This window comes from Puma concolor, chromosome D3 (genome assembly GCF_028749965.1).
Source record: "Puma concolor isolate L17-30 chromosome D3, mPumCon1.1.hap2, whole genome shotgun sequence".
Classification (NCBI taxonomy): Eukaryota; Metazoa; Chordata; class Mammalia; order Carnivora; family Felidae; genus Puma; species Puma concolor.
Window position 1 is genome coordinate 9629414 of NC_141678.1, and position 27960 is coordinate 9657373.

A 27960-nucleotide genomic window follows, 5' to 3' on the forward strand; every position below is an offset into this window, starting at 1 on the left:
CGCCCCCCCCCTCGGCCCCTCCTCGCGCCTGCCAATTGGCGGCCGCGCCGGGGGCGGGGAGAGGTCGCGGTCGCCGTGACCCCCTTCTCCCCCTACCGCCCCAGCCGGCAGCCTTGTCCAAGTTGCCAGCGCAACGTCTCGCGCGCCCGCTCCCGCCGCAGCATGTTCCGCGCCGCTGCCAGTCTCGGGCCCCGCCTGGGCCGCCGCCTCCTGTCGGCCGCCGCCACCCAGGCGGTACCGGCCCCCAACCAGCAGCCTGAAGTGCTCTTCAACCAGGTGAGGCCGTTGGCCCCGGGGCTTTGTTCTCTCGCGGAGACGGCGCTCGCCGGCTGGGAAGGTTCTGGGCCTCTTCGGGCTCCAGTTTACCCAGTTGGGGCTCGAGGGGTTTGCTGCGCTTGATCTTTACGCACACCTTCCCTCCCCGCTAGCGTTTTGGCCCCTTCACCGCCTCTGGCAGCCCCCGCCCCCCGTTTCATTATCCAGATGTGACTTCGGCCACTTACTTGTTTTCGTCCGGCCGCCGGCCGCTTTCCTGCGCCAGTTCTCTTGGTTCCATTTTCTCGCCCAGCCCCCCAACCCCCCCCATCCCTCCCGGCCTCTTAGTCGCCGCGGTGTCTGCACAGGGCCTTCGCCACCCACCCGGAAGACATGTCCACCAAAGTCCCTCTTAGCAGGAGCTTTTCTGTCTTTTCCGTGGTTATTTCTGAATCCTTAATTCTTGCCCGCGTCCAAGGAAGTCCGAACAGAAAAACAAAAGGAAAAGGCCCTTTTCAGCCAAAGTTCACCCATTCGCTAAGGAAAAGGCAAGGCCGCAGGGCGGGGAGAGCCCATGTCCACTGCTGGGAACTGGGAAAGGGTGCGGGGACTCGCGCCTCCGGGGTGCAGTCCCCAAAGGGTGTCCGCGCCTTCCAAGGAGCTGGCTTTCTTCCAGCAAACCAAGGAGAGGCTTTCCTGGGTAACACTGATTCCCAGAGGCCAATTTCTTGCTCGAGCAGGACTCTGGAATATTTTCTCTTTTGATCTTTGAGTTTGGGTAAAGTGCTGGAATTCACAGAGAAGGAAATGATTATGAAAAGAGTTTGTGTTGTAGGTGCAGCAAACTGCCCTTCTGTGAACCTGAGTTTCTTCCGAAAAGTGGAAGTGGGTCAGAGGGCAACCCCGGGGCCTCATGCGCTTGGTAAGCACTTAAGAGCAGTAACAGCTCCCGTGCTCTGTGCACAGCTTTTGCACCTGCCGCCGTTTTGTTGTACCGCTCAAGCCTTAAAACAGCCGAGTTAGGTGGGTACCGTGATCGAAGACGTTTTACAGGTGAACAAACAAGGTTGAGCTGCAGAGAGGTTTCATGGGCTGCCCAGTGTCAAAGTTGGGGTTCACATCTAGAATCCCAAGAGAAAGCCTCTACCCAGAACATTCTGTGCTACTACAGAATGCAACTCAGGGTTGGAACTCAGGGGTCACTGCTGATTTAGGGTGCTGTAGAGCCAGTCCCTGGCCAACTCACTTTCAGCTGCGGACCTGCTTGTCTGGCCCGGAGCGGGGCTGCAGATCTGTGCACAGGTGGTGGCTAAAGGCTCAGCTGTATGTTGGGAGGAGTGTTACAAATGGTCACTTTGGTGAGGCAATAGAAACAAGAGATAAAACTCCTTTTGCATCACACAGGCCCCAAATGCAGCAGCTCTTGTTCTTTCGGTAGGCTGCCTAATGAGGAGCTAATGCTTGGAAGACTTGAACATCAAAAAGATCATGCAGAAATATCCTTCAGGGAAAATTGTCAGCCTCCCAAGCCTTTGTGGGCACGAGATCTAATTAAGATCTTCCTTCTCTGTGGTCACGTGGAGGTGAGGGAATGGCCTTCAAATGTACATGCATGTGGGACTTGTAGATAGCACGATTCCTGCTCTCCAGATTCAGTCTGGGGATGTAAGTTGGGGGGAGAAGAGTGAAATCTCCCCACAGCTGCTTTCCTTTATCACATTTTTTGAGATCATAAAAGTAACATTTGCTCACTGCAAAAATGCTGAGTACTGTAAAACTTCTCCCAGACCCCATTCCTCTCTCCAAGAGCACTGTTAACACGTAGGTATGTGATCTTGTATTTTCTGTGTGTGTGTGTGTGTGCGTGCGTGCGCATGCACCAGATTTTTTTTTTTACATAAATGAGATGCTAGCACTTACTGTACTGAAGCACTGTCTCATTGAACAGTGTACCTGACTTATCTTTCTCAATTAGTACATTTATATCTTGTTTATTCTTCCCAAAGGTTGCAAAGCATCCCACCATGCTGGAACTGGCTATTCTTAAAGTTCCTTGGGCTGTTTTCAGTGTTAAGTTGTTGCCAACCTGTTGGCAAGCATGCCAAAGCCTTATCTGAAAAATCTGTCTCTAGGAGCCAGGGGCTCTAAGTACAAAGTAGATCATATTCCTGGACATTTCTCCGAGGTGTTGCTGGATCCTTTAAGTTCATTCAACTATTCTGGAGTTGAGTTTCCCAAAAAGGAGTTCTTCCGACAGGCGGTTTTCTTGCCAAGGGCATCTGCGGGGAGGGGAGGTGTTTGGGCTTTTGGGGGAAATGTCGTATTTCAGGCTTGTTGGGTCTCATCTGGATGGGTAAGAGGGGTCAGGCAACAGGTCTTCTCCTTGTCACCTATTTTTCTCAATCTGAAAGAAGTTGAGGGGGGTGGTTTGGTCCACCTTCCTGGGGTCCTCTTGCCTCTACTTGTCTTGGGTGAGGCTGCAGGGTGGGGTAGATTTACTGGTTGGGTTAGGACGATTTCAGGACACATTCTCCTTCCTCAACTCATAAGCAGGGACCTGTAGGGGAAACTGATTGATGGCCAGGTTTCTTGAAGACCAACATTTCTTATCCTTGGCAGTTTCGGGGACACATCTCTGTCAATAAACTGATTTTCATTTTTCATTCTTCTTTTCTTTCCTGACTTGGAGAGTAATTAAGATCTCAGAAGACAACTTAAAGGAAAACCCAAGGGACTGTGGCTTCAGCAAAGTTACCTCTCTGGATGGAGTGTGACTAATACTTCTATCTTCAACATCACCAATTCGTGTTGGTTGATAATAAAATGCCCCGAGTTAAGCTCTGTGGATTTTATTTATTTATTTATTTATTTATTTATTTTTAAAATTTTTTGTTTAACGTTTATTTATTTTTGAGACAGAGAGAGACAGAGCATGAACGGGGGAGGGTCAGAGAGAGAGGGAGACACAGAATCTGAAACAGGCTCCAGGCTCTGAGCTGAGCCCGACGCGGGGCTCGAACTCATGGACCGCGAGATCATGACCTGAGCCGAAGTCGGACGCTTAACCGACTGAGCCACCCAGGCAGCCCAAGCTCTGTGGATTTTAAAAGCTCCTGAAGTCAAGCCGCACTGATTTTCACCAGATACTATGGGGACTTGTCTTCCCAATGTTAGACCCCAGTGCCGGGCGTGCGTGGTGTAGGATCTGATCTCTCGTTTTTGCTTCTCCGTGCTTGTGGTGTCCCTCTGTTTGTGGGAGTCTCGCCAGGGGTTTGGTGCCCGTGTCTCTGCCCTTCCTGCCCTTTTCAGTATGGCCTCCTCTTTATGACAAACTGTGGAAGGTCTGTTCTACCAGTCTTCAGGTCGTTTTCAGAGTTAGTTGAATAGATGTAGCTGTTCTCTTGGTATGTCTGTGGGACAGGGTGAGCTCAGGATCCTCCTACTCCACCGTCTTCCTGACTCCCCACGTTGGTTGATAATAATGAAGAAGAGAATATTGTTAGATACCATGTTATGCTCTGGACTCAGACTGCCTGCCACCCGTTAGTGCTGACTTGGGCAGGTTCATTCATTCAACAGACATTTCCTGAGCACTCCCAGTTCCAATAAACAAAACAGACAGGAATCCCTGCCTGTGGGAAGTTTGTGGCCTGGATGGTGGAGACAGACACATAAGGGAAATGCATAATGTGGCCAAGGCAATCAGTGCTGTGGAGAAAAATACGGCAGGGAACAGGGCGATATGGAGGGTGGTACAGAGCTGAGCTCTGTACCTCAGCTACCACACCTGTACAATGGGGTAAAAATCCCATCGACATCATAGATAGGGTTGCTGTGAGGATGAAGTGGGGTCATCCTGATACAGCCCTTAGCAAATGCCCGGCTCATGGCTCCCTGTGCTTCCATATTTATTTAGCCGTAAATAAAAGCTGTGAGAACAGTGATGCTGTTGAGCTTACAAGATAATGCGATGTCACTCCATTATGTGGGTGCTGTTGTAGTTGTAACTTGTTTTCTGAAGGGTTGAGTTAGGCTGTGGGAAAGCTGAAATGGGGGCTTGGGGTGAATTAAGTTTGTGTCTTCTATTCTTAGCTTCTTGACCACAACACTCAGGAACTAAAGGGAGAACTGACAAGGAAATTAAGAAAGGATCTCCCTATTATATAGAATTTTCTGATTACAATATTAATACATCCTCAGTACAAAAAGTCAAACATTACAGAGGTCTATGAGGTAGAAACTCACTGGAAATATATATAGGCATGTACAGATGTTCATTGTCACATAGTTTATATGGGCAAAAAACTCAGGAAGCCAGCTTGCCATCCATAGGGAGGCAGATGAACAACGTATGTTATAGTTACAGGGAGGAATAATTCAATGCATGTGCTAGTTACAGGAATTAGCTAGAGCTGTATGAATAATGGGCCTGAAAAACAATGAATGTTTTGGGGGGGGGGAATGAAACTAATTAAAACTACCCCAAACTTTACATTGAATGTGAATAGACCTATCTCCATATAAAATGTATAAAAATGTACAGGAAGGAAAAGCTCATTGGTGTGAGGGCGTTGAGTGCCAAGGGTGAGGGGGTCGGGTGGGGGGGGGAGGGGTGCTGCATAGGGAATTTGCTGGCAGGCAGTGACCGTAGGGAACTTTGGCTTTCTTTAAATATTTTGTTTCTTTAAAAGTAAGTAACCCGTAAGCAAACATAAAAAGAAAAAAGAAAGTGACAGGCCTCTGATTATCTCATACCTGCAGATAATCACTGCTAACAGGTAGAATATATACAGAATAGGAATTTGGTTTTCCTTGTTTTCCTTGGGAGATTCTTACATAATGAGCTAAAATCTGTGTTGGGGTAGGCAGTGGTTTGAAGTGGCTTTTATGCTGAATGAATCAAGTGAAATATCTCCACAGTGATCATACTGGTTTTATTGCTTGGGTAGGAGGTTTTACGATCTTTTGTAGAAATAATAGATTCAGGCAACCCAGGGAATTAGAGGATTTTACCAGACCTACCTAGATTCTTCTGCTTTTAACAACAGTTCTGTTATGAATGAATACAAATGCTTCTCATTACCTCCTGCCTCCCCAGAATCTGTGGGAACACACTGAGTTACAGGTGACTGGGCTCCAAGAAAGTTTATGGTACTGAGGTCAAGTTGAAAGGACAGGTATGTGTGTTGTGGACATGTGTACGTTTCCCCCGATTGAATAATCATGGTTACTGATCACTTAGGATCTTTCGGGCCCTGTGCTGAGGACACGTAACTACGTTTTCACCTTTCATCCCTCCGGCAACTGTACGAACCAGGTATCATAGTACCTCATCTTGCAGATGAGGAAACTGAGACTCAGGGAGGTCATGTTCACATTAAGTAGTAGGTATGAAACCAAGGTCCAACTCTGACATGCATGCCCTTAGCCACATGCTGTGCTGCCTCATGACCAGGCCCTGTGGTCAAACAAGGATGTAGATATTCACATCTTTGTACTATCTTGACTTGGAATATTTGAAATTAGGAGGGAGGTGCCGTGTTTGTGTTCACATGTGTATACCCAGCACCTAGCACCGAAATCAGAATATAATTGCTGCTTAGTAAATATTTATTGAAGGCATGAATGGTTGCCATTTATGAAACTGTGTTTGTAATTTCGTGTTCCAGGAGCAAGGAATGGAAACTCAGTATTTCCACTTAGGGAGGGGTATTTTCAGAGCATTTGGGAATTAATGTGAATAAGGATGTGGAGACATGCAGGGAGTGCTAAAATTGTCCAACAAGGGAAGTGATTGCAGCAAGATAGGGGTTTGCCAAATCATAAGCCCAAAGAATACCAACAAATTGAAACCATGCCTGCATGGCAGACAGTCCATAGTAGAACCAAGCCTCCCATCGTGGAAGTAGTGAAAAAAAATCCAGGAACCCATAAGGAAAGACCCTGGGAGGGGCGCCTGGGTGGCTCAGTCGGTTAAGCATCTGACTTCAGTTCAGGTCATGATCTCACGATTTGTGAGTTTGAGCCCCACATCAGGCTCTGTGTTGACAGCTCAGAGCCTGGAGCCTGATTCAGATTCTGTGTCTCCCTCTTTCTCTCTCCCTTCCTCGCTCTCTCTCTGTCTCTCTCAAAAATAAATAAACATTTAAAAAAAAAAATTAAAAAAAAAAAAAAAGACCCTGGGAGCTGAGGAGGGGAGGAGAGGGCTGGGATCAGGAGCCAGAATGTCTCCAGCAAGTCTAAGGGAGGTCGCTGCCCTTGACCTTAATTCTAAATTGACCCTGAGGTTTCTAGAGGATTATGTGGAGAAACGTGAATGTGTGTGGCATTCAGTGTTTGTCTTGAACTTATTTTCTCAGGATCTTGTAATAGAAAAGATAGCATCTGCTCTCTATCGGACATGAGTTACCTAACTGCCACTGAAAAGCAAATGCCAGCACGAGTCTCCCCAAGACAGAGAACCACCCCATCTGCTCCCTCACCCTTGGGGAAAGTAACATATTCCAGGGATGCAGATTTCCCAGGTAACAGATCCCCAGTTCTTTCATCCATCAAAGCATCCTGTCTCCTTAAACTGGAGCTACTGAACACCATTTAACCTCTTACCGGAGACTTTGGGCAGATTATGACTGTCCACTGCCATGGGGTGGAGGTGGCTTTGAAATAGTGCTCTGTCTTCACCTTGGTTAAGCCTCTTCCCTGGGGTCCCACCTCTGCTGTCCCTGCCCCAACTTCTAGGCACTCACCACACCACCCAAGTTTCTGGATGCGGCCAAGGATCGTGTAATCCTCTAACTCAGCAGTTTTGGCGTCTGTAAAGTAATCTGTCCCAAGTTCACAAAGGTACACGTCCAAGGATGTTTGCTGCAGCAGCATCGTTGGGAATAGTGGAAACTGTCCTGAAAGTGCACGCGTAGGAAATGGTTATGTAAACTGTGGAGGAATGCTGTGTTGCTTAAAATAATGGAGCCATCTGGTTATGGAGTAATGTGAGAAAAGCAAGTTAAGAAATGGAGAGCCGATGATCTCCACACAGCATGGAGGCTCACACGTGTGTCCTGTACTCTCTGCACCCCTAACACCAGCACAGCCGCCTGCACACGGCAGGGGTGGGATCCAGAGCCCCCTCTGCTGTCCTGCCCCCTCACTCTGCAGCCAGGGGGCCCTTTTGGTTCCTCCTATCCCCAAGCTCTTCCTTCAGGCGCCCCCCCTCAGGTGCCATCTGACTTCCTGGTCTGTTCCTCACTGTCGCCTGTTTGTTTCTGCTTCTCGCTCTGTCTGTGGGCTTGTAGATTGTGTCTCTCCTCCCCAGGACTTTTTAGCTCAAGGAGCCAGGATGCTTTTTCACTCAGTGCTCAGCATGGTGATGGCACTCTGTTAAAACTTTCGACTGCGTGGATGATGAATCCCAACTTACACAAAACGAAGGGAGATGTGTCTGTTAAAATGTGTAGAAAATAAAGCATGTTGGGGTGCCTGGGTGGCTCAGTTGGTTGGGCGGCCGACTTCGGCTCAGGTCATGATCTCGCAGTCCGTGAGTTCGAGCCCCGTGTCGGGCTCTGTGCTGACAGCTCAGAGCCTGGAGCCTGTTTCAGATTCTGTGTCTCCCTCTCTCTGACCCTCCCTCATTCATGCTCTGTCTCTCTCTGTCTCAAAAATAAATAAACGTTAAAAAAAAAAAAAATTAAAAAAAAAAAAGAAAAGCAAGCATGTTGATGGAAAAGCTCTATGAGTTTTGCCAGCAGTCCAGATTCAAAGTGTCAGCTCCTAATGTCACTGGGATATCACTCTGCATATTGCTCTGCTTCCAGAAACTCGCATAAGGAAATGGGAGCTGGGAGAGCCCCATCCCCCATCCCCACCCCCCAGGCTTAACAGTTAAGCCTGTTAGAGAAGTGAAGCTTTGGGTTTTGGGCTAGGAGGTTATGAAACATTTGGCCTGATGTCTGCCCTCATGCTTACATAAATGAAATTGCTGTGAGGCTCTCCTCACTTGAAGCAAAACTATGGCAGAGGCCCATCCATCCCCATTGGGGGGCAGGTCAGGGAGGCCACTGACGTCTGGCTCTAGGAGGAGGGAAATGGGAATTCTAAACAGAAGGAAGATTCTAGGTTCCTGCTAGGCAGATTCCGGCTTATTTGATCAGTTAGAAGGCAGGATGGATTGTTGAAAATTCAACAGCGGAAAGTGACCCAGCAAATTCAGGGCTTTGAAAGGCAAACAGGTGCCAGGGAGTGGTCTTCCCAGGGTCCTAGTCTAAGATTCGGGGGACAGGGAGGAGGGGGTGAGGACCAGGAGAGCAGCTGACTGGCCCACTCTCTGCTCTCTACTTCCTGATCTTTGCAAAATGACAATTAAAACTTTTTCAGAACAAACTAATTTAGTATGTCGCGGTACAGGAAATAATACAAATCCCAAAAATCTTTAACCTGAGAGCACCACAGGATCTAGAGTAATATTGCAGTGACTGCTGTGGTAAGATCCACTGTGTGCGGGCGGGCTCCTGGCTTAGGGGCTTTACACCCCTTGATGCATTTAATCCTCACATCCGCCCCCACACACCTTCTCCCCAGGGACCCATGAAGCAATCTGGAAGCCCAGGGTCACAGCAGATGAGGGGCAGAGCCGAGACTCGAGATTCTGTGTGGCTTAGAGGTTGGTGCATTTTACACCACCCAGAATAAAACCTCAAAATCAAACCCGCTGTTGGCCTGTATGTAAACCGTGAAGATGGAGATTAAGAAACAAGAGTTCTGGCCTCCTTGAAGGCAGACCTGGGCTCTGACTGGAGGAAGCCGGTTCTCAGGGAAGCACTTATGCAGGGCATGGCCAGCAGTGGCCGTGTCCAACTTGAACTCACAGTCACCCAGAATTCTTTTTGCCACATCCCTTCCCTCCACTGGAAACTACCCATTGCCTGCTTCTCGGCAATAAAGGTCTCAATTCCCTCCAGATTAACGATCAACCAACTAATGCAAAACCAACCACACGAACATACTTCCAGAGACTCCAGCTGATGTTTACCTGTGTGCTCCTGCCAGATGCCAAGAGCCTCTTACTTAGGTGCACAGCTGCAGATTCCACCAAAAGACCAAATTTGAGCCTGGGAACGTGACCCCTGGTGGACCCTTCCTAACCGGCTCCTTCCTGTGCCCACTCCCACTGGCACCAGCATTGCACACTTAACTCCATGCGAAGCTCGGTACATATGCTTCAAGCCCTCACGTGCCTCGTGATGAGGGCCACTGCAATGATTCCCACTCTGCAGACGAGGAAGCAAAAGCAATGCCTTGCCCCGTGTGACACAACAAGGATCAAAAGAGCCCGGATTCAGGGCGCCTGGGTGGCTCAGTCGGTTGAGTGCCCGACTTCGGCTCAGGTCATGATCTCGCCGTTCCTGAGTTTGAGCCCGGCACCAGGCTCTGTGTTGACAGCTCAGAGCCTGGAACCTGTTTCAGATTCTATGTCTCCCTCTCTGTATGTGCCCTTCCCCCGCTCATGCTCTGTCTCTCTCCCTCAAAAAAAAAAAAAGAAAAACATTAAAAAAAAAAGTTAAAAAAAAAAAAAAGAGCCTGGATTCATCTGGTGCTCGTCCTGACCCTGCTCTTGACCACAAGGTTGGGCCAGACCTCCCCGGAGCCTGCTGGTCCTGAAATCTCTGGCCCTGGCATGAACCAGACTCCACGCTTTGCTTGGTGGCCTGGTCTCGTTTGTGGTCCTGGACTGTGGCCCAGAGTAACTGGAGATGACTCCCCAGGGTCCTAAGCCAGGCCATTTTGGGATGCTGGGGCCAAGGAGAGCCCTTGAGGAAGGAAGGCACAGTGGCCTTGGACTGACGGTCACCCTGACTGTGACATTTACGCAGTCCTGGGAAAGTGACAAAATACCTCCTCCCCTCACCACACCAGTTTCCCCAGCCTGCAGGAGAACAGCTTGCTGTGAGATTTCTTCCCTGTTATCCCCTGAGGCCATCAGCTGGCTCTTAGAAGCAGAGAGAAAATTCTGGCACTTAATTAAGCAGCTTTGGGCAAGGTCCTTTCTCTGAGTGAATGGAGAGGCTTCCATCTCCCTGCCATTGACTTCATAAAACCATGTGGTCTTTCTCCACTTGGTTGCTGTTAGACCTCCCAACAGCGAAAACAGAAAACAGCGGTTGCTGCCAGGCTGCTGCCAGGCGCTGAACTGAGGGCTTCGCAGGACCCACACTCCTTCTCTGACCCCATCTCCTAGCACTTCTTCTTGGTTCACCAGTAACTCTGGCCACTTTTGTTTTTTCTCAAATGCACCAGACTAATTCCTACCCCAGGGCCTTTGCACTTGCAGTTCCTACCTCCTGGACTGCTTATCCTCCCATTCTTCCTGTGGCTGGCTCCTTTTCATCAGTCAGGGCTCCAGTGAAATATCTGCTCCTCAGACCCACCCGACCATCCCAGCCGAAGTTCCCTATCTTCCCCCACTTCAGGACCCTCTCTGTATCCTCATTTTCTCCTGTGCACCTACCACCGCAATCTGAGGTTGCCTTGTGTATCTGATTGCTTCTCTACTGTCTGTGCCCACCAGAACACCAGCTCCCGTGAGAGAGAGGTCCTTACTGGGTTGGGTTTCCACTGTGTCCTCAGCCTTAGAGCAGGGCCCGTTGTTGGTGTTCACTAAATATTTACTGAATAACAGCCCTGTGCTGTAGTGTGGTAGAGGAAACATGGTTGCAAATTCTTTGCTGCTCCTCTCAAGGTGAAGGCTCCTTCCCCTCCCCAAGGTCCGGACTGGGCCTGTGACTCACACTGCCCAGTGGAGTTTGGTGGCAGAAACAAGGCCTTGTGAGCGCAGAGCCCTCCTGCACACCCAGTCCTGGGTACTTTTGCCCTGCAAGCCCCTACATGAGCCCAGCTGAGCCCTGTGCCGCTGAGCGCAGTCAGTGGGCATGACTGTAAGAAAATAACAAGTCGTGTGAGCCACTTGAGTTGTGAGATGTGACCCAACAATGGAGACAGATAATTGATAAGGTAGGAGTGCATTCCCTTCATTTCCCAGATCAGGGAAACCAAGGCCAAGAACTCACCCCAAGTCCCTTGGCAGAGTGGGCATTCCAACTTGGTGGTCCCCAAGGCTGGGCTTTAAACCTCATGCCACATCACTCTGAGAGGCTAATTCAGGTTTGTTCTGATGTTTTTGTTTTTTTTAAATTGCTGGGTCTCAGCACTGGGTTGAGAGCTGGTCCTGAGAACTTTCTTCCTTCTCTCTGTAGATCTTCATAAACAATGAGTGGCACGATGCTGTCAGCAGGAAAACATTCCCCACCGTCAATCCATCCACTGGAGAAGTCATCTGTCAGGTAGCTGAAGGAGACAAGGTGAGAATTGGTGACTTACCCTCAGGGCATGGGTGGGCAAGGATGGCTTATTATTTTTAAGTTAGACAGCAAGCAAACAGGGTCAAGGAGCAGAGGCAGAGAGAGCGAGGGAGAGGGAGAGAGAGAGTCTCAAGCAGGCTCCACACTCAGCGCGGAGCTCAACGCAAGGCTCAATCCCATAACCCTGGGATCATTACCCGAGCCAAAACCAAGAGCTGGACGCTCAACCAACTGAGCCACCCAGGCATCCCTAAGTATGTTTAATATTAATGAAAACCATGCTCCCAGCCTCCTGATATACATTTCCCTATACGAAAAATGCTAGCTGTGTTATTTTACAGCTTCCCCAAGAAGGGGGAACCTGGTTAAACCTTCACTTGGGGGACACCGCCAGTCATCTCAGAAGGGATGGTTATTGGCTGGGCTTGCTTTCTTAGCAGGAGGGGGGAAATGATCAAATTCTAAGCACTGGCCCCTGAATGACTCTCTCCAGAACACTTTTGTGGACTCTGAAATGAAAATACAGAAACGGTTGGGGTGCCTGGGTAGCTCAGTCAGTTAAGCATCTGACTCTTGGTTTTGGCTCAAGTCATGATCTCACGGTTTGTGAGTTTGAGTCCCACATCGGGCTCTGTGCTGATAGCACGGAGCCTGCTTGGGATGCTCTCTCTCCCTCTCTCTCTGCCTCTCTCCCTGCCTCTCTCCCACTCTCAAGGTAAAAAACATTAAAAAAAAAATGAAGATACAGATCTAAAATATTTATATACTCTCTTAAAAAAGTAAAAAAAGAAAATACAGAAACGGAAACTGTCAGGGTCCTCATTTCCTCCATGACTTCTGGAAGGGAGAATCTGAAGCTTGTCAGGCAGAGAGCCCTCCGTGGTGGGGAGGGACTGTTTGGGGCAGGTTTCCACACAGGCATTGACTGAAGCCCCCTGGGTGTTGCTTGGCAGCAGGGTGCGTGGTAATTGGAGGCAGTTTTCACTGAGAAGGCCTGAGCTGCCCTGGTGGGTGTTTTCCAGGAAGATGTAGACAAGGCAGTAAAGGCTGCCCGGGACGCCTTCCAGTGGGGCTCACCCTGGCGCCGCATGGACGCATCCGATAGGGGCCGCCTGCTGAACCGCCTGGCTGATCTGATTGAGCGGGACCGGACCTACCTGGCAGTGAGTTCTCAGCCCCCTCCTCTCTCATCCCACATGGTGAATGGGCTTCTCACAGACAGCTGGGAAGGGGGTTGCATTGCTGACATGTAACTGGTCAGAATGGCATAGGCTGGACACCTTTGGGATACACCCCTGTACCACCCCTGTACCAACCAGCCTCTCAGTGTCTCCTAGGATGGCTAAGAAAGGAGGAGACTGGGAGAGGGAGAGGGGAGCCACAGGGGAGCCTTCCCAGAGACCCCCAGGGATGGACACTGTTCTCACAGCCCCTCCGTATGGCAGGCCTTCTTTCTGGCTGCCAGAAGCAGAAGAAACCAGAAGGCAACATCCTTGCCTCTCCCCAATCCAATCTGCAAAGAGTAGCCAAAGTGAACCTTCTAGAAAGTAAATTATACCATGGTCTCAAGCCTTCCATGGCATCCTCTATATCCTTAGGATAAACTCCTGTTCTCTCAACGTGGTCTATAAGGCCCTGCCAGGTCTGACTCCGTCTCCCAACTCATGCCGGACTATGCCCCCCGCCCCCCCACCCCGCCGCCTACAGCTCAGCTCACCAGCCTTCCCTCAACTTCCCGACTGCTAGGCTTCTTTGAGGCATCAGGGCCTTTGCACATGCTGTTCCTTCTGCTTGGGGTGCTCTTCCCTTTGTCATCAGTTGTACCTTTCCCTTTGCCTAGTTACCTCCTACGTGTCCTTCCAGTTTCACCCTAAAGGGTGCTTCTCAGACTGGGCTGGGCAGGCTGGTTTCCCCTTTCTAGCTCGTGATTGATGATTCGCACCATTACCCACTGGCACTTTGCTCTCTCAGCTCCCATGTGAGTCTCTTATTCCCAGCAAGGGCTCAGATGTGGCTTACAGCAGAACCTGGAAACGTGTGCTTGTTGGTGCACCATTCCCTCCCCACCCCTCACTTTCCTGTCTTTGGAGAGGGAGAGGCGATGGGCCAGAAATGCCACGGCATTCCATGGCACGAAGTGGCCGTCAGCCCTGATCCATGCTGAGCTTCAGTGCTGGTCGTCCCCTACCGCGAGTGCTGTAAGGCAGTCCTGTGCCTGCAGTTCTGTGCTCATCGTTCTCTCTTCTCAGGCCTTGGAGACGCTGGATAACGGCAAGCCCTACGTCATCTCCTACCTGGTGGATTTGGACATGGTCCTTAAATGCCTCCGGTATGGGCTCGGGCTTCCTGTTCTTTGCTCTGGCTGTGCCACAGGGGAGCAAGTGTTGCGGGGGGAGAAATAGAATGATAATGTGTAAAAGGATCACAGGAGTTGGAGAAACATGTTCTATGAGACTCTGTCTTATGAGAAAATCCCTCGATTTCAAAACTGTAATTTACTCATAAGCATTTTCTCTTCCTTCTTGAGGCAGTTTTGGTAATTTGTACGTTAGTTGGAATTTGCCCATTTTATGTAGGTTATCTCGTCTGTTGGCTACAATTGTTCACATTCTCTTACACATTCTCTTATCTGGCGATGTCCCTGCTTTCATTTGTGATTTCAGTTGTTTGTGTCTTCTACCTTTTTTTCTTAGTCTAGCAAATGCTTTGTCAGTTTGGTGACTTCTGGAAAGAACCCACTTTTGGTTTTGTTGATTTCCTCTGTTGTTTTCCTGTTCTCGATTTCATCTGTCTCTGTTCTGGTCTTTATTATTTCCTTCTTGCTGGCTTTGGGTTTAGTTTAATCAAACATCCTAATGACCAAGAAATGCAGGCTGAGGAATAAGAGCTTTGTGAGGGTCCTTTGCGTTGTAGCTTAACAAGTAGACTCAGCCTACCTTGGGCACTGTGGAGAGTTGGGGGTCTTGAATCCAGAAGGTCACTGAGCATCACCACGGCGCATCTTGGCCCTCTTGCTTCATCCTTCTCTCGATTACCTCTCGCCTCCTTCAGGGCCAGTCTGTGTGCTGGAGGCCGGCTTTCCGCACCTGGGCTTGCTTCCGTATGCGTGATCCTACCAGACTACACCGCAATCCCTTAGTCCAAATGCCGAATTCCTGCCAAGTGCCAAAGTCTAATGCCAGACTCAGGGGCCAGATGCCACCCTGATTGGCTGGCCTTGAATCTGATCAGTTGTGGTCCGGGTGGACAGATCATTGTGCACGGGGGGACTGCTCCCCCTATGACGCTGGGGACAAAGAGAGGAAGAAGCAGTGCCAGAAAAGTGGGGGTTGTACAACATGATGGGTTCTCAACCAGGGTAGTCACATCTCCCAGGTGACAGCTGGCAATGTCTGGAGACATTTTTGGTTGTCACAGCATGGGGGGAAGGGTGCTACTGGCATCTAGCACACAGCGGCCAGGGATGCTGCTAAAAATCCTACAGTGCACAGCACAGCCTGCACATCAAAGAATTTTCCAGTCCCAAATGACAGGAGTGGCAAGATTAGAACACTCTGCAAGGGTGTCCCAGAGAGAGCAGCCTGCTGAAGCTTGGGCAGAGTCCCATGCCTTCCTGATTTTAGGAATATGCCTTTGTGCTGATTAAGTAACCGTTCTGAGGCCTGAAAACCCACGTAATACAGGCTAGTGGGAAGGGAGCGGCCGTGCCTTCCCTTGTATAGATTGGTAACTCCCTGGCTGCCTTTCTCCCCAGGTTCACAGACCTGTGTTCAAAGCCAGGTCAGCCTGGGGCTCAGATTCTCCCTGGCAGTCACATGTATTTCAAAACTCTTCCCGTTACCTCACATTCCATCTTTCCCCTTCTCTCGTTTTTCCTACTGCCCTGAAAACTTAATCATTATGTACTGGAAACACACTGCTCCTTTCTCCCCCGCTCTAATCTGCTGGGCTTTTCTGTCCCCTGTGTCCCTGTGCATCTAGGTGGTAAACTTTCCAAGGGGTTGGGCCAGTTGAGGATTTGTTTCTGGTGGCTGTTCCCCCAGCCTTAGTTTGGGGCTCTGCATACAGGAAGTACCAGCTGTTGGATAGGTTTGCACTTCTCTACCAGACTCAGTCCATGGCTCTCATGCTAATCTGTGGTGCTGGGCTGGTTTATTTCTTAAAAATACAGATTCCTGGGACTCCCCAGCGCTCCAGATTGAGTAGGTTGGAAGTGGGTGCCGGGAATGTGGTGTTTTTTACAAGCAACCTAGGTGATTCTGAGGTTTAGAGGTTAGTTACCCAGAGTGGATTACTGTGCCCCTTGAAGCTATTTAAGTGTTTCTGGAAATAAGCCAAGAGTAAGAGCAATTACCAGAAAGACTTAATTGGGTCTGAATCTTCTCTTTCTGCCAGGGTTCACAGGGGTCCCTGACTGTCATTGATTAAGCTTGGATTTTTCTTTTTTTTTAAGTTATTATGCTGGCTGGGCTGATAAGTACCATGGGAAAACCATTCCCATCGATGGGGACTTCTTCAGTTATACCCGCCATGAACCTGTCGGGGTGTGCGGGCAGATCATTCCGGTGAGTGCCAGCTTCATAATAAACAAATGAAGGTTTATCAGGAATGCCTTGAGATGCAGCGATCCCAACAGGCTAATTACAAAGGCGGGGGGGTGTCTGCGGGGTGATGTCAGAGGGTGGCCTGGGTGGTGGCTAAGAACACAGGCTTTAAAAAGCCAACCAGTACTGCCATCCGTGGCAAATCCTTTATCCCAAGACTCGGTTTCCTTACCTGAAAAGCGGAAGGGACACTCAGCACAGAGCCTAGTATGGAGAAAGCTCTAACGAGCATGAGTCACTGTGCTCTGGTCCACCTGCTGTGTCCATCTGTCTGAAACTCACAATTGAGTCGTGGGGGTAGCTCCAGGGGCTCAGAGATGCCAGTGCTGCTTCCATGACCTGGGCTGCCGCTTTCATGGGCCACTGCAGCCCTCAGCTGAGGTTCCAGGAGTGGCTGTTTTTTCTTGCAGTGGAACTTCCCGCTCCTGATGCAAGCCTGGAAACTGGGCCCAGCCCTGGCGACCGGAAACGTGGTTGTGATGAAGGTGGCTGAGCAGACTCCACTCACCGCCCTCTACGTGGCCAACCTCATTAAGGAGGTGTGTGGTTTGTGTCTGTCTTGACCTCTGAATGCCCTTGCACAGACTTGCTCCTGGGGGGGGGGGGGGCTTAGGAGGGCGGGTATTTGTAGAGCAGGGACCAAGCCCTCCCCAAACCCCACACCTCATCACAGATCAGCCAAAATGGCCCCTCTCACCTTATATCTACGATAGTTTCACTGCCAGACCCCTTTGAAGAATGAAAATTTTTCTAAGTGAATGCCACTGAGAAGAGGCAACAGCCACAGGGAACCCCCAATAGCAGGTTCTCTGCTGTGCCATTTGGAATTCCTGAGCAGTACCCCACAAGACTGGCATCTGCTTACTCGGGTACCAGGCAGGCTGCTTTAGTCTCTCTGGGAGGGGTGTTTGTCTTTCTGTCCAAACCCTTTGGAGCAGGAGAATGATTCCAAGTGTCCCTGGCTGTTTGCATACAGGCTGGCTTTCCCCCTGGTGTGGTCAATATTATCCCTGGATTTGGTCCCACAGCTGGGGCTGCCATCGCCTCCCATCAGGATGTGGACAAAGTAGCCTTCACGGGCTCCACTGAGGTAAGACATCACCAGGATCTCAAGCGTGTGGTACATTTGACCCAAGTTCCCACTGTCCTCAAGGATGCAGCATTGAAGATTAGCCTCTGGGTGATGCATGGTGGGGGGTCCCCCAAGACTGCCTCTGAGTAGCTTGAGCGAGGGCAGTGACTGTCAGAGTGGAGCCCTTCATGGGTTGGTTGACGCTCTGGATGCTGTTTCAGGGCCAGCATCATGCATGGAATAAAGAGGCCGAATTCGTGACTGCCTGCCCAGCCCCTCAGCTGTGTCAGGCTCCTTGACCAGCACTGCCCTGACAGTTACAGAGCATGGGCTTCAGAAAGACAGGAGTTCCAATCCCAGCCTCACCATTGTGACATGGGGTGATTCACTGAATGTCTTTGGGGCTCCATTTGTTGTCTTTGAAATGAGGATGGCAATATCTAGGCAGTAGAGGCGGTTTGTATGGTGTAGTGGGAAAGATGATGTGCTTCGGAGTCTTACTGTTCCAGTAGCACTTGCCAGCTGTGTGACCATAGGCAGGTCACTTAGTCTCCCACGGCCTCCGCCTCATCTGTAAAATGGGGAGGAGAATGGCACCCATCTCCTAGGATGGGAACCAGTAAGATGAAGTTTATCAAGTGCTGGGCAAAGGTCTGGCTCAGAGCAAGTGCTCAATAAGTGAATGAATGAATGAATGAATGAATGAATGAATGAATGAATGAATGAGCAAGGGGATTACGCTGCTCTGTGCCAGGCCCTGGAGAAGCAGGGTGTCTGGGGATTCCCTACACATCATCTCCTTCGAAGCAGGGACAGAATTCCTTCTAAAGAGGAACTTTTTCCTCTCCTTGAATTCTTGGGAGGGTTCAGTGCATGACTTCAGAGAAGGCACACTGAATAATGTAATGAACATGCTCTTCAGACAGTTCCCCCTGAGAAAAAGACACCTTCAAATATTCAGTCTGTATGCAGTGATGGCAATGCCGGGAGGGCAGAAATGATGCCGAGGTAATACAGTCCCAGTTCTTTGTTTGCTTTGTTAGTGCCTACATTTATGCCTCAATCTTGAGAATCTTGCAGAGGGGACGGTTTCCTGACAGAGATGCATGTGTTCATTCAAATAGGTTCAGGGCGGCTTTGTGCCAGGCTCTGGGAATAAGGAGGTGAGAAGTATCCCACCCTTGCCCTCACAGAGTATGCCATGGGCTGGGGGACCACCCTCACAACACTGTGGGAAGGAGACAGGATAATGGTTCGAACTGGTGATGGATTCACGCTGCCTGAGTATGAGTTCTAATGCCACATTTACCACTTAGGGCAAGTGACTTGACCACTCTGAGCCGTAGTGCCCACATTTCTAAATCAAGGAAAAGAGTCCTGTCTATCTTTGAGGTCACTGCGAGGATTGAACTTACAAACACAAAGCACTCGGCACAGTGTCTGGTTTGTAGGCAGTGCTCAGCATGTAGAAGCCACACAGTAGTGACTCTGCTCATGTGGTCACAGTCACTGTCATCTTAGGAGCTCAGAGGCATGGGGCAGCAGGGGTAAGTGAATAGATTTGGTGAAATTCTCCTGGTCTCTTGTAATCCAGCTGCTCCCTCAAGTTGTGGGATCCTTCGGCCTGTGTCCAGGAGAGCATGTGGTTCTTTTTTTCCTGCTAGCGAGAGCTTGTCTGGGTCTCTGCTTCCGCACAGGTTGGCCACCTGATCCAGATTGCTGCAGGGAGCAGTAACCTCAAGAGAGTGACCCTGGAGCTGGGGGGAAAGAGCCCCAATATCATTATGTCGGATGCAGACAGTAAGTCTTCTGGGAGGAGGAGGTGTGGGGTGAAGGCAGCCGCTGGCTGTCCATACTGTGGTTCCAGTCACTTCTATGAGCGTCAGCACCCACTGGACTCGGTTTCTGGCCCCCGGGCCTCAGGATCAAAGTCAGAGTCTACAGTGTGGCCCTCCAGCCCGCATGACTCGGTTTCTCCCTGGCTTCTCCCCTCTTTGCTCCGTCACCCAGCCGAGCTGGGCTGCTCCGTTTCCAACCCTACTGCACACTTTCTCTTGGGCCAGACTGCTCTTCCTCCATTTCTTCCCTTTTCCTGGTCCTGCCTGGCGCCCCAATTTGCCTTCCCCGAGTGCTGTAGGCTGGCTGGGTCAGTCCTCCCACCGCCCTCGTCTGTTACCACGGAGGGCTGTGACTGTGTGCTGGGTGTCCACACCCCAAGAAGGGAGAGATCAGGTCTGTCTTGTGGGCACAGGGTCCTGTTGGTGGCGTGAACAGGTTAAGGGGGTAGGCAGCCCCTGGGGCAAGGTTTGTCCTCTGTCTCTTCTCATGGTTGCCTTTCTGCCCCCCCAGTGAACTGGGCCGTGGAGCAGGCCCACTTTGCCCTGTTCTTCAACCAGGGCCAGTGCTGCTGTGCGGGCTCCCGGACCTTTGTGCAAGAAGATGTTTATGCTGAGTTTGTGGAGCGGAGTGTCGCCCGGGCCAAGTCTCGTGTAGTTGGGAACCCCTTTGACAGCCAGACGGAGCAGGGGCCACAGGTGAGCCCAGCTGCTACAGGTGGGTCAGGGTGTCCAGAGTTAGCATGGAGAAGCAGCAAATGTCTCAAATTCAGAGGCAGGCAGCCTTGGCTTCAAGTCTCAGTTCTGCCATGTACCAGCTGTGTGTCCCTGGGAAGCCACATACCCTCTCTGAGCCACTGTTTGCTCATCCATAATGACCACCTTTCCTGACTCACAGGCTGGCTTTGAAGTGGAAATCAGTAATAGAAAGCAATATGTAAATTTCTTACACATAATAAGTACCAGAAATGTCTATGTAAAAAGGAATGCATGTTGGGGTGCCTGGGTGGCTCAGTTGATTAGGCATCTTACTGTTGATTTCGGCTCAGGTCATGATCTCACGGGTTCATTAGATCGAGCCCCGCATCGGGCTCAGTGCTGACAGCATGGAGCCTGTTTGGGATTCTTAGTCTCCCTATGTCTCTGTCCCTCCCCTGCTCTCATTTTCTCTCTCTCAAAAAAAGACCTTGGCCATCCATAAAAATGCATCTACTAAAAGGACACACAGGTAACTGTTAACCATGGTTATCTTTGGGGAGTGGGACAGAGGGCCATGGCATGGGTAGCAGAGGGACTTTATTTCACTTTATACTCTTCTGAGCTATTTGGTTTAAACAAACATGTGTATGTATGTATGTGTGTGTGTATATATATATATATATATTTTTTTTTTTTTTTTAACCAGGAACATGTATTCATTTTAACCAATAAAACTATAGTCAATAATAATTACAACAAAAAAATTATAGTGCCTCTGCCCACCATTTCCTCTCATATCCTGGGCCTTTTTCCAGCATTATCCTTAGACCCAGCCTGTCCCGGGCTCTCTCTCCACAGGGTCATGCACTGGCCTCCCCCAGAAGTGAGGAGTCCACAGGGTCAGGGGTGCTCCTGGCTCCCACAGGTCCCTGCGCCCACTTCTGGGGTCCACGCGTGCCTTTCTGCAGGCCCCATCCCCCTGAAGGTGTGTGCTGCTGGTGTCCACTTACCAGGCTCCAGGGCTGGCCAAGGCAGTCTTTTTTTCCTCCTTTAATTAACAGACAATTTTTTAGAGCCATTTAGGGTTATAGAAACATGAGCAGAAAGTACGGCGTTCTCATACACCTCTTCACTCCCCCAGCCCACGCCCCTGATTTCCCTGATTCTTGACCTTGACCTCTTGCACTCGTGTGGTACATTTGTTGTAGCTGATGAGCCAATGTGATATATTATTGTTAACTAAAGAACGTAGTTTACCTTTGGGTTCACTCTTGGTGTTGCATTCTGTGGGTGTGGACAAAGGTATAAAGACTGTATCCACCAGCCCAGTATCATACAGAATAGTTCCAATGCCCTAAAATTCCCCTGTGCTCCACCTATTCATGCCTTCTGTACCTGCAACCCTAGGCAACCACCGATCTTTTTACTGTCCCTGTTTTGCCTTTTCCAGAATGTTCTACAGCTGGAATCATACAGTATATAACCTTTACAGATTGGCTTCTTTTACTTAACAGTGTGCATTTAGCTTTCCTCCGTGTCTTTTTGTGACTTGATAGCTTATTCCCTTTTATGGCTGAATAATATACCATTGTATAGATATATCGCATTTTCTTTATCTAGTCATCTGCTGATGGGTACTTGGGTTGTTTCTACTTTTCAGCTATTGTGAATAGTGCTGCTATGAATCCCAACATCTCTTTTTCTTTCTCGTTTTTCTTTGTAGTTTGTGGCTATCTAATTAGTAGGGAGGGTAATACAAACTTGTATAGAAATTTTAATAAGTGTTTAAAGGAAAAAATAGGACTCCCGTGGCCCCCTTCCATGTCCTTTCCCCATAGATAACCCCCCTGTTACATTTTTGTATGTTTAACAAAAATAGGTTATATTTATTGTTGATGTATTTATTGTTCCAGTTTTAGTCTACGTGCTGCCAAAGCAAGCACGTGTATTTTTCTTACTATTTTAAATTCTTAGTAACCTCAGAGTTGGAAAATAAACGATGGGTTGGTTTGATATGCATTTCTTTGAGGGCTTAATGAGGCTGGTCGAACCTTTTCTTATGTTTTTTGGCCCTTTGTAATTCCTCCCTGTGCCTTGCTTATTCCTAAGCTTGGCCCATTGTCCCACTGCCTGTGCACTTAGAAGCCTGAAGTAGGAGAGGTCTGGCCCTAGCGTCTCTGAAATTTGGGTCTTCTTCCCGCCCCTGCAGGTGGACAAAACTCAGTTTCAGAAGGTCCTCGGTTATATCAAATCTGGGAAGGAGGAGGGGGCGAAGCTGCTGTGTGGTGGAGGGGCGGCTGCTGACCGTGGCTACTTCATCCAGCCCACTGTGTTCGGAGATGTGCAAGACGGCATGACCATCGCCAAGGAGGAGGTTAGCATGGGGCCAGCACTCTGGGGAATGTTTTTAGGAGAAATAGACATTTAAGTCTGGTATCTTCATACCATGATCCTTCTGCTGGCTTTGGGCCAAATCCTGGCTCTGTGCCTAAGACAAATTATTTACAACTCCATCTGATCTGGTCACTCTCTTCTTCCACCTCCACCCACTGTTGGGGAGAACTTCCAAATTTCCTTGCATGGCCTCCAGGCCCTTTGTGTTCTGCTCCCTGTGAGCCAGGAGTCAAGGAATGATTTTGCTCAGCCCTTTTATGATCTTCATATAAGCAGGACAGTGGACTAGACCAAAGGGCTGTGACTTCCTCACACGGCAAGATTCCCGATGATCTCCCCCTCGGCACTCATTTTGAGCACAGGGCAGCAGCTCTGTCTCATTCATTCATTCGCTTCACAAGTATTTATTGAATGCCTACTATGTGCCAGGCTCTTTACAGACCCTGGAGATCCAGAGGTATTCCAAGACGTGTTCCCTGCCCTCATGGGGTTCACACGTGCTCCGCTTCCCTCGGATTAAGCCTCTTAGCAGCTTTATGCAGGGAAAGTATTTCCCCTTTCATATATAATTCAAAATAAAATAATATTAAAATGCAAAATCAGGGTAAGAAAGTCCAACAGAGTTCTGCCTCTTTTTCCATCATGACTACTTTGATGCCTTTTCTGAAATCTCAAATATCAATTTTCCAGAAGGGTTGGGGGGTGCCTCTCCTTTACCAGTTCCACGATGCCCCATCTCACAGCCCTGCTCCAACCATGATGAGCTCCTGGCACTCTTCTCCCACCCGTCTTGACACTCACCAGGCAGTCCTGGAATCAGCCATTTCTTCAAGAAGTCCTGCTTCCTATTAGTGGAAGCACGAGGATGGGCGCTGGGTGTGCTTATGCCTGGAACTCCATTTCCCTCCTCCCTGCTCCCCACCTGCACGCTGGTTGGGCCAGTTTCTGTTCCTGTTGTATCACAGCTTGGCTGTCACTTCTGGGAAGCCTCCCCTGATACCCCTCCTCTGCACTCAGTCAGGCTGGGAGCTCCTGTGGGCTCCCATCACGCTGCCGGTTCATGGTTGCCTTCAAACCATCGATTACATCAGGATCGCTTCTAGTCCCCTCCTTCCAGTGCCCTGCCTTGATAGGGCTGACAGTGGCCACACCTGGACAGCAGCAAGCACACCTGGCCCCCATGTCTTGGTTTTTGAATCTCATTCTCCACTAAAGAGAACCGGGATTCCTTGAAGAAATGGTTTATGCCAGGAACAGGTCAGGGAAAGTACAAGATGAACCTGGATGTCTTGAGAGCACAGACACTGTTCTGTTCACAGTTACTTCTTCAGCTTCTGGCGTGTGCCTTGCTGAACAACTGATACAAATTCTTTGAAACTAAATCTACATATAACATGCCAGGAACCCCTGCCTTGCAGGATTGTTTAGAAACAAGATAGGCTATGTTAAGCACGTGGTGTATAGAAGGTAACCAATCCCCATTAGCTTTCTTACATTTGTGTTTCACTGAGCTTAGGAACTGTTGTCTCCCTGTGGAACTGTTGGGGTATCTCTGGGGGCTTGAGCAATCATCTGCTCAGCACCGGAAAGCTGCATAGCTGGTTTCCATGTCTGCCCCACCCTTCCACTGTCCACTCTTGTACTACAGATCTTTGGGCCAGTGATGCAGATCCTGAAGTTCAAGACCATAGAGGAAGTCATTGGGAGAGCCAACAATTCCAAGTATGGGCTGGCTGCAGCTGTCTTCACCAAGGACTTGGACAAGGCCAATTATCTGTCCCAAGCCCTCCAGGCTGGCACTGTGTGGTAAGAGCCTCCTAGCAGCCCCTTACAGCCCAGGCAGGGATCCCCAAGCCAGGGTTTTTTGGAATTTAGTGCTCACATCCCAGAATTTGGGATGCTGGGCTCAGTTCCTCCTGGGTCAGGGTGTGGTATAGCAGACAGAGATTTCCCATCCCCTCTCCTCTAGGAGATTAAACTTCCCTCCAGTATATAGGCCCATGCAGCTTTGTTCTTGGGCAAGCAGATGGATGACTGGGGGCTCCTTACTAAGCTGAACAAGAGTAGGAGATCAGAGCTGAGTGTCTGCACCTATGTAATAGTGGTCTTAAGAGCTAAGCACCTACTTCACACCCACTAGGATGGCCGTTATTTAAAAAAAAACAAAACAGTGTTAATGAGGATGTAGAGAAATTTGAACCTTCGCATATTGCTGGTGGGAATGTAAAATGTTGCCGCCATTATGGAGGACAGTCTGGCAGCTCCTCAGTGAGTTAGATTTGGAATTACCATAGGACCCAGCAATTCTACTCCTAGGCATATACCCAAGAGAAAGAAAAGCATACATCCACACAAGAAAGTGTATCCGAATGTTCATACTAGATTACTGACAATATCCAAAAGGTGGAAACAACCTAGATGTCCATCAGCTGATGAATGGATATATAAAATGTCTAGCCACACAATGAAGTATCATTGAGGCATAAAAAAGGAATAAAGTGCTGATACTACCACCACTGATGAAGTGGTTCATCTATTCTATAAACATAGATGAACCTTGAAAATGTGATTCTAAGGGAAAGAAGCCAGACACAAAAGGCCACATGTTGTGTGAATCCATTTATATAAAATGTCCAGAACAGACACATCCATAGAGACAGAAAGTAGATTAGGACTTCCAGGGGCTGGAGAGCAGGGGAATGGGGAATAGCTGCTTATTGGGTAAAGGGTTCTTTTTGGGGTGATAGAAGTGTTCTGGAATTAGATAGAGGTGATGGTTACACAACACTGAATCTGCTATAATCCACTGAATTGTGTAAAGTGGTGATTTTAAATTCAATTAAAATTTAATTTTTAAGAACTGCAAAAAGAGCTTAGCATCTAATTAGCAAAAATTACTCATTAAAATGGGAAGCTATCATGTGGTGCTCCCTGTTCCTGACATTCATCTGTGACCACATCACAAGGATGACGACTTAGGGCTTTATTTCATGTGGTTTGCTGTTGGCTCCTACACGGCTGGTTATTACTATGGTTCTACCCATCCATTTTCCCTCCATAACACTTTAGGGAAATTCAGGAGGTCTGAGGGGTATGACACATATCTCCCAACAGTTACTTCTGAAATAATGTTTCAAATTATAGGGTCAACTGCTATGATGTGTTTGGGGCCCAGTCACCGTTCGGAGGCTACAAGATGTCCGGGAATGGCCGGGAGCTAGGAGAGTATGGGCTGCAGGCATACACTGAAGTGAAAACGGTGAGTATGGGCGCCCTCTCAGCTCTCCCTCACGCTAGACTCCATCACTACTTGTTACTAGTTTCTGGTTTTAAGCCACGGAAGCCACAGAAGAGGGTGAAGACCCAGTGTTTGCTGTGTCTTGTGAGAAATAACTTGGGACTCAGCCACCACTACACCTACATAGTCCTTTGCTAGGCTTTGTTATACGTCAAGTTCTGCAAGACTTGAGAGGAAGGAAAGATCCTGTGGCCCAAAGCAGTGGGGAAAGACTTCTAATGAGAATCAGGCTGTGAGGCATTAGACGCCAAGGGCCATAAATATTCCCAATATCCTTTGATTTCATAATGTCAATGATAGGAATAGAGCCGGAGGAGCTAATCAGAAGTACAAGGAAAGTATTAATCCTTAAATATTCATCACCGCATTAGCTCTCAAAGATGAAAAAGTCAGATGTGACTAAATGCCCAATAAATTATGGAACACCCAAATCATGGTGTACTAAGTAGCCGGTAAAAATATTTTTATAGGATATCAGACATGGAAAATCATCATCCCTTAAGATGAAAAGGCAGGATACAAAGTAATACATGCAATATAAGCCCAGCTTAAAGGCTATATATAATTTAAAGGTACTCACGTACCTTTATTTACTATGGAAAAAAAGGCACCCAAGTGAAAATAATTTTCTCTACAGTGGACATTAATTACAGTTTAACCAGGAAACAAACTCACAAGTAATATTTAAAGAAAAGAGAAATGGGCTGAGTAGGGCCTTCCCAGGATTGGGAAAGAGAAGGTTCAGGGCAAGCAAACCAGCCAGGGGGAGCAGAGTGAGAAGGGCAGACAGCGGTCTCAGTACTCAGTTTAGTAAGCCACAACTTGTGTTCTCAAAGCTCACTGGAATAAAATCAACACGTTTCCTTGTTTATTTAAAATTGTCCCATATACACAAGAGGTGAGACCCAGGTTTGAACCTACAGACGTCGGTCTATAACTGTTCCTCAAAATGATGATGGGATTATTTAGGTGTGGTGTAGGGGGTGCCAGGACTGAGACCCGGGAGCTGCAGTATCTAAGGACCGACTGGAGGTTGGGGGGAGAGCCCAACAAGAGGCTTGAGTTGAGGTGGTTCATGCTGGAACCCAAGTGTGAGCCGCTGACACAGGAGGCCCAGGGCGCTGGGGCGTTGGAGAGAATGGGAAGTAGCAGGACTTGATGGCTGGAGGGTTAGCGGCTGCAGGTGAAGGCGGCAAGGCTGGTTCAGCCAGTGCCGGGCCCTAGGCTTTGTGCTCACGATAAAGATCCCTGTACTTTGAGCTTTGGGAACTCAAGTGATGCTCCTAACAAGATTAGGCTCAAAAACGTTCCAGAAGTCTGAGGTTGCCTGGGGGGCTGCCAAGAAAATGTCTTCTTTTGAACTCGTATTTACTGAGTGATTACTTGGTGCCAGAATCTGCTAGACTTCCTTATGCACATTATCTCATTCAGTGCTCACAACAACCCCATGAAAGAGAACCGTTATCCCATCTTACAGATTAGGAGGCAGGGCACACAGAGGTGAAGTACTTGCCCAGGAGGGGATAAAGCTGGGATTTGACCCCAAATCCATCTGAATCTGGAATCTTTCCACTTGACACATTGAGGCACCTGCGAGCTTTAGCACGTTATATTTTTCCTTACTTTGATTCTTTTTGAGGAAAACATGGATCTAGATCAAGGGTCTCTCAACCCCAGCACTACGGACATTTGGGGTCGGGTCATTGTTTGTTTTGGGGCATCCTGTGCAGGGTAGGATGTTCATTGAGCATTCCTGACTTCCACCTACTAGATGCCACAGCAGCTCCACCCTCTTCTGCCCCACGACAATCAAAAATGAGTGGGTGAAGGGGAGGCAGGGAGTGATGTCACACAGAACATAGCCCTGGCTGTGTTCCTGGGACTGGCCAGTGGCCATCAAGATGTCAGAGTGAAGAAAGCCCTTGTGCTCATCCTTGGCCACACCCTGCTGAGAGCGCCTATAGATCAGAGGGAAGCATGAAGATTTAACAGCTGCTCTGTACCCCTCTTACAGGTCACGATCAAAGTGCCTCAGAAGAACTCCTGAAGAACTGTGCCAACTTCCCCACTCATCCAGCAGTGGAGAGATCAAGGACATCGTCAGCAAAACCAAGGAAATGACCTTGCACGCTAAAAGTCTCAAAAAAGAAATTCTCCCACAAAATCTCTTGACCAACAAAGTCCCAGAATTTGAATTGATAAATGGGGTGGGTGTGAGGCAAAGAGTATGTGGGAAGCCCTTTAAACTGCAACAATACTGCTAGCTTTCAGGCTGATTTTTCCAAACTAGATTCGAGTGTCTCATCCTGTCCATCTGATACACTTCTGTAACTCGCCTTAAATGGGGGCACAAAAAGCCATTGTTGACACTTGTACTAACAAGTCAGAGCAACAGCTAGCATCTTGCTTTGTATTCTGGCCTCAAATTCATTAAAAACAATGCTGCTGTTCA

The 27960-nt window shown here is 48.9% G+C and overlaps 1 protein-coding gene across 1 annotated transcript; it reads left to right on the forward strand.

Moving 5' to 3' along the window:
- The first annotated feature begins 83 nt into the window (after window positions 1-83).
- On the forward strand, window positions 84-27960 carry ALDH2 (aldehyde dehydrogenase 2 family member). The gene is made up of 13 exons (XM_086681727.1): window positions 84-276; window positions 11502-11606; window positions 12629-12769; window positions 13856-13935; window positions 16060-16171; window positions 16621-16749; window positions 17187-17300; window positions 18980-19082; window positions 19632-19816; window positions 22026-22190; window positions 23859-24016; window positions 25355-25469; window positions 27523-27960. Exons 1-13 carry the CDS (start codon window positions 163-165, stop codon window positions 27553-27555), a joined length of 1554 nt encoding a protein of 517 aa, XP_086537853.1. The 5' UTR covers window positions 84-162; the 3' UTR covers window positions 27556-27960.

Bases quoted from the DNA above. Each gene is read 5' to 3' on its own strand.
- ALDH2 (XM_086681727.1), top strand. From the start codon at position 163: ATGTTCCGCGCCGCTGCCAGTCTCGGGCCCCGCCTGGGCCGCCGCCTC. The intron at 17,301-18,979 runs GTAAGACATCAC...GCTTCCGCACAG, and splicing joins CCTTCACGGGCTCCACTGAG to GTTGGCCACCTGATCCAGAT. The intron at 24,017-25,354 runs GTAAGAGCCTCC...TTCAAATTATAG, and splicing joins CTCCAGGCTGGCACTGTGTG to GGTCAACTGCTATGATGTGT.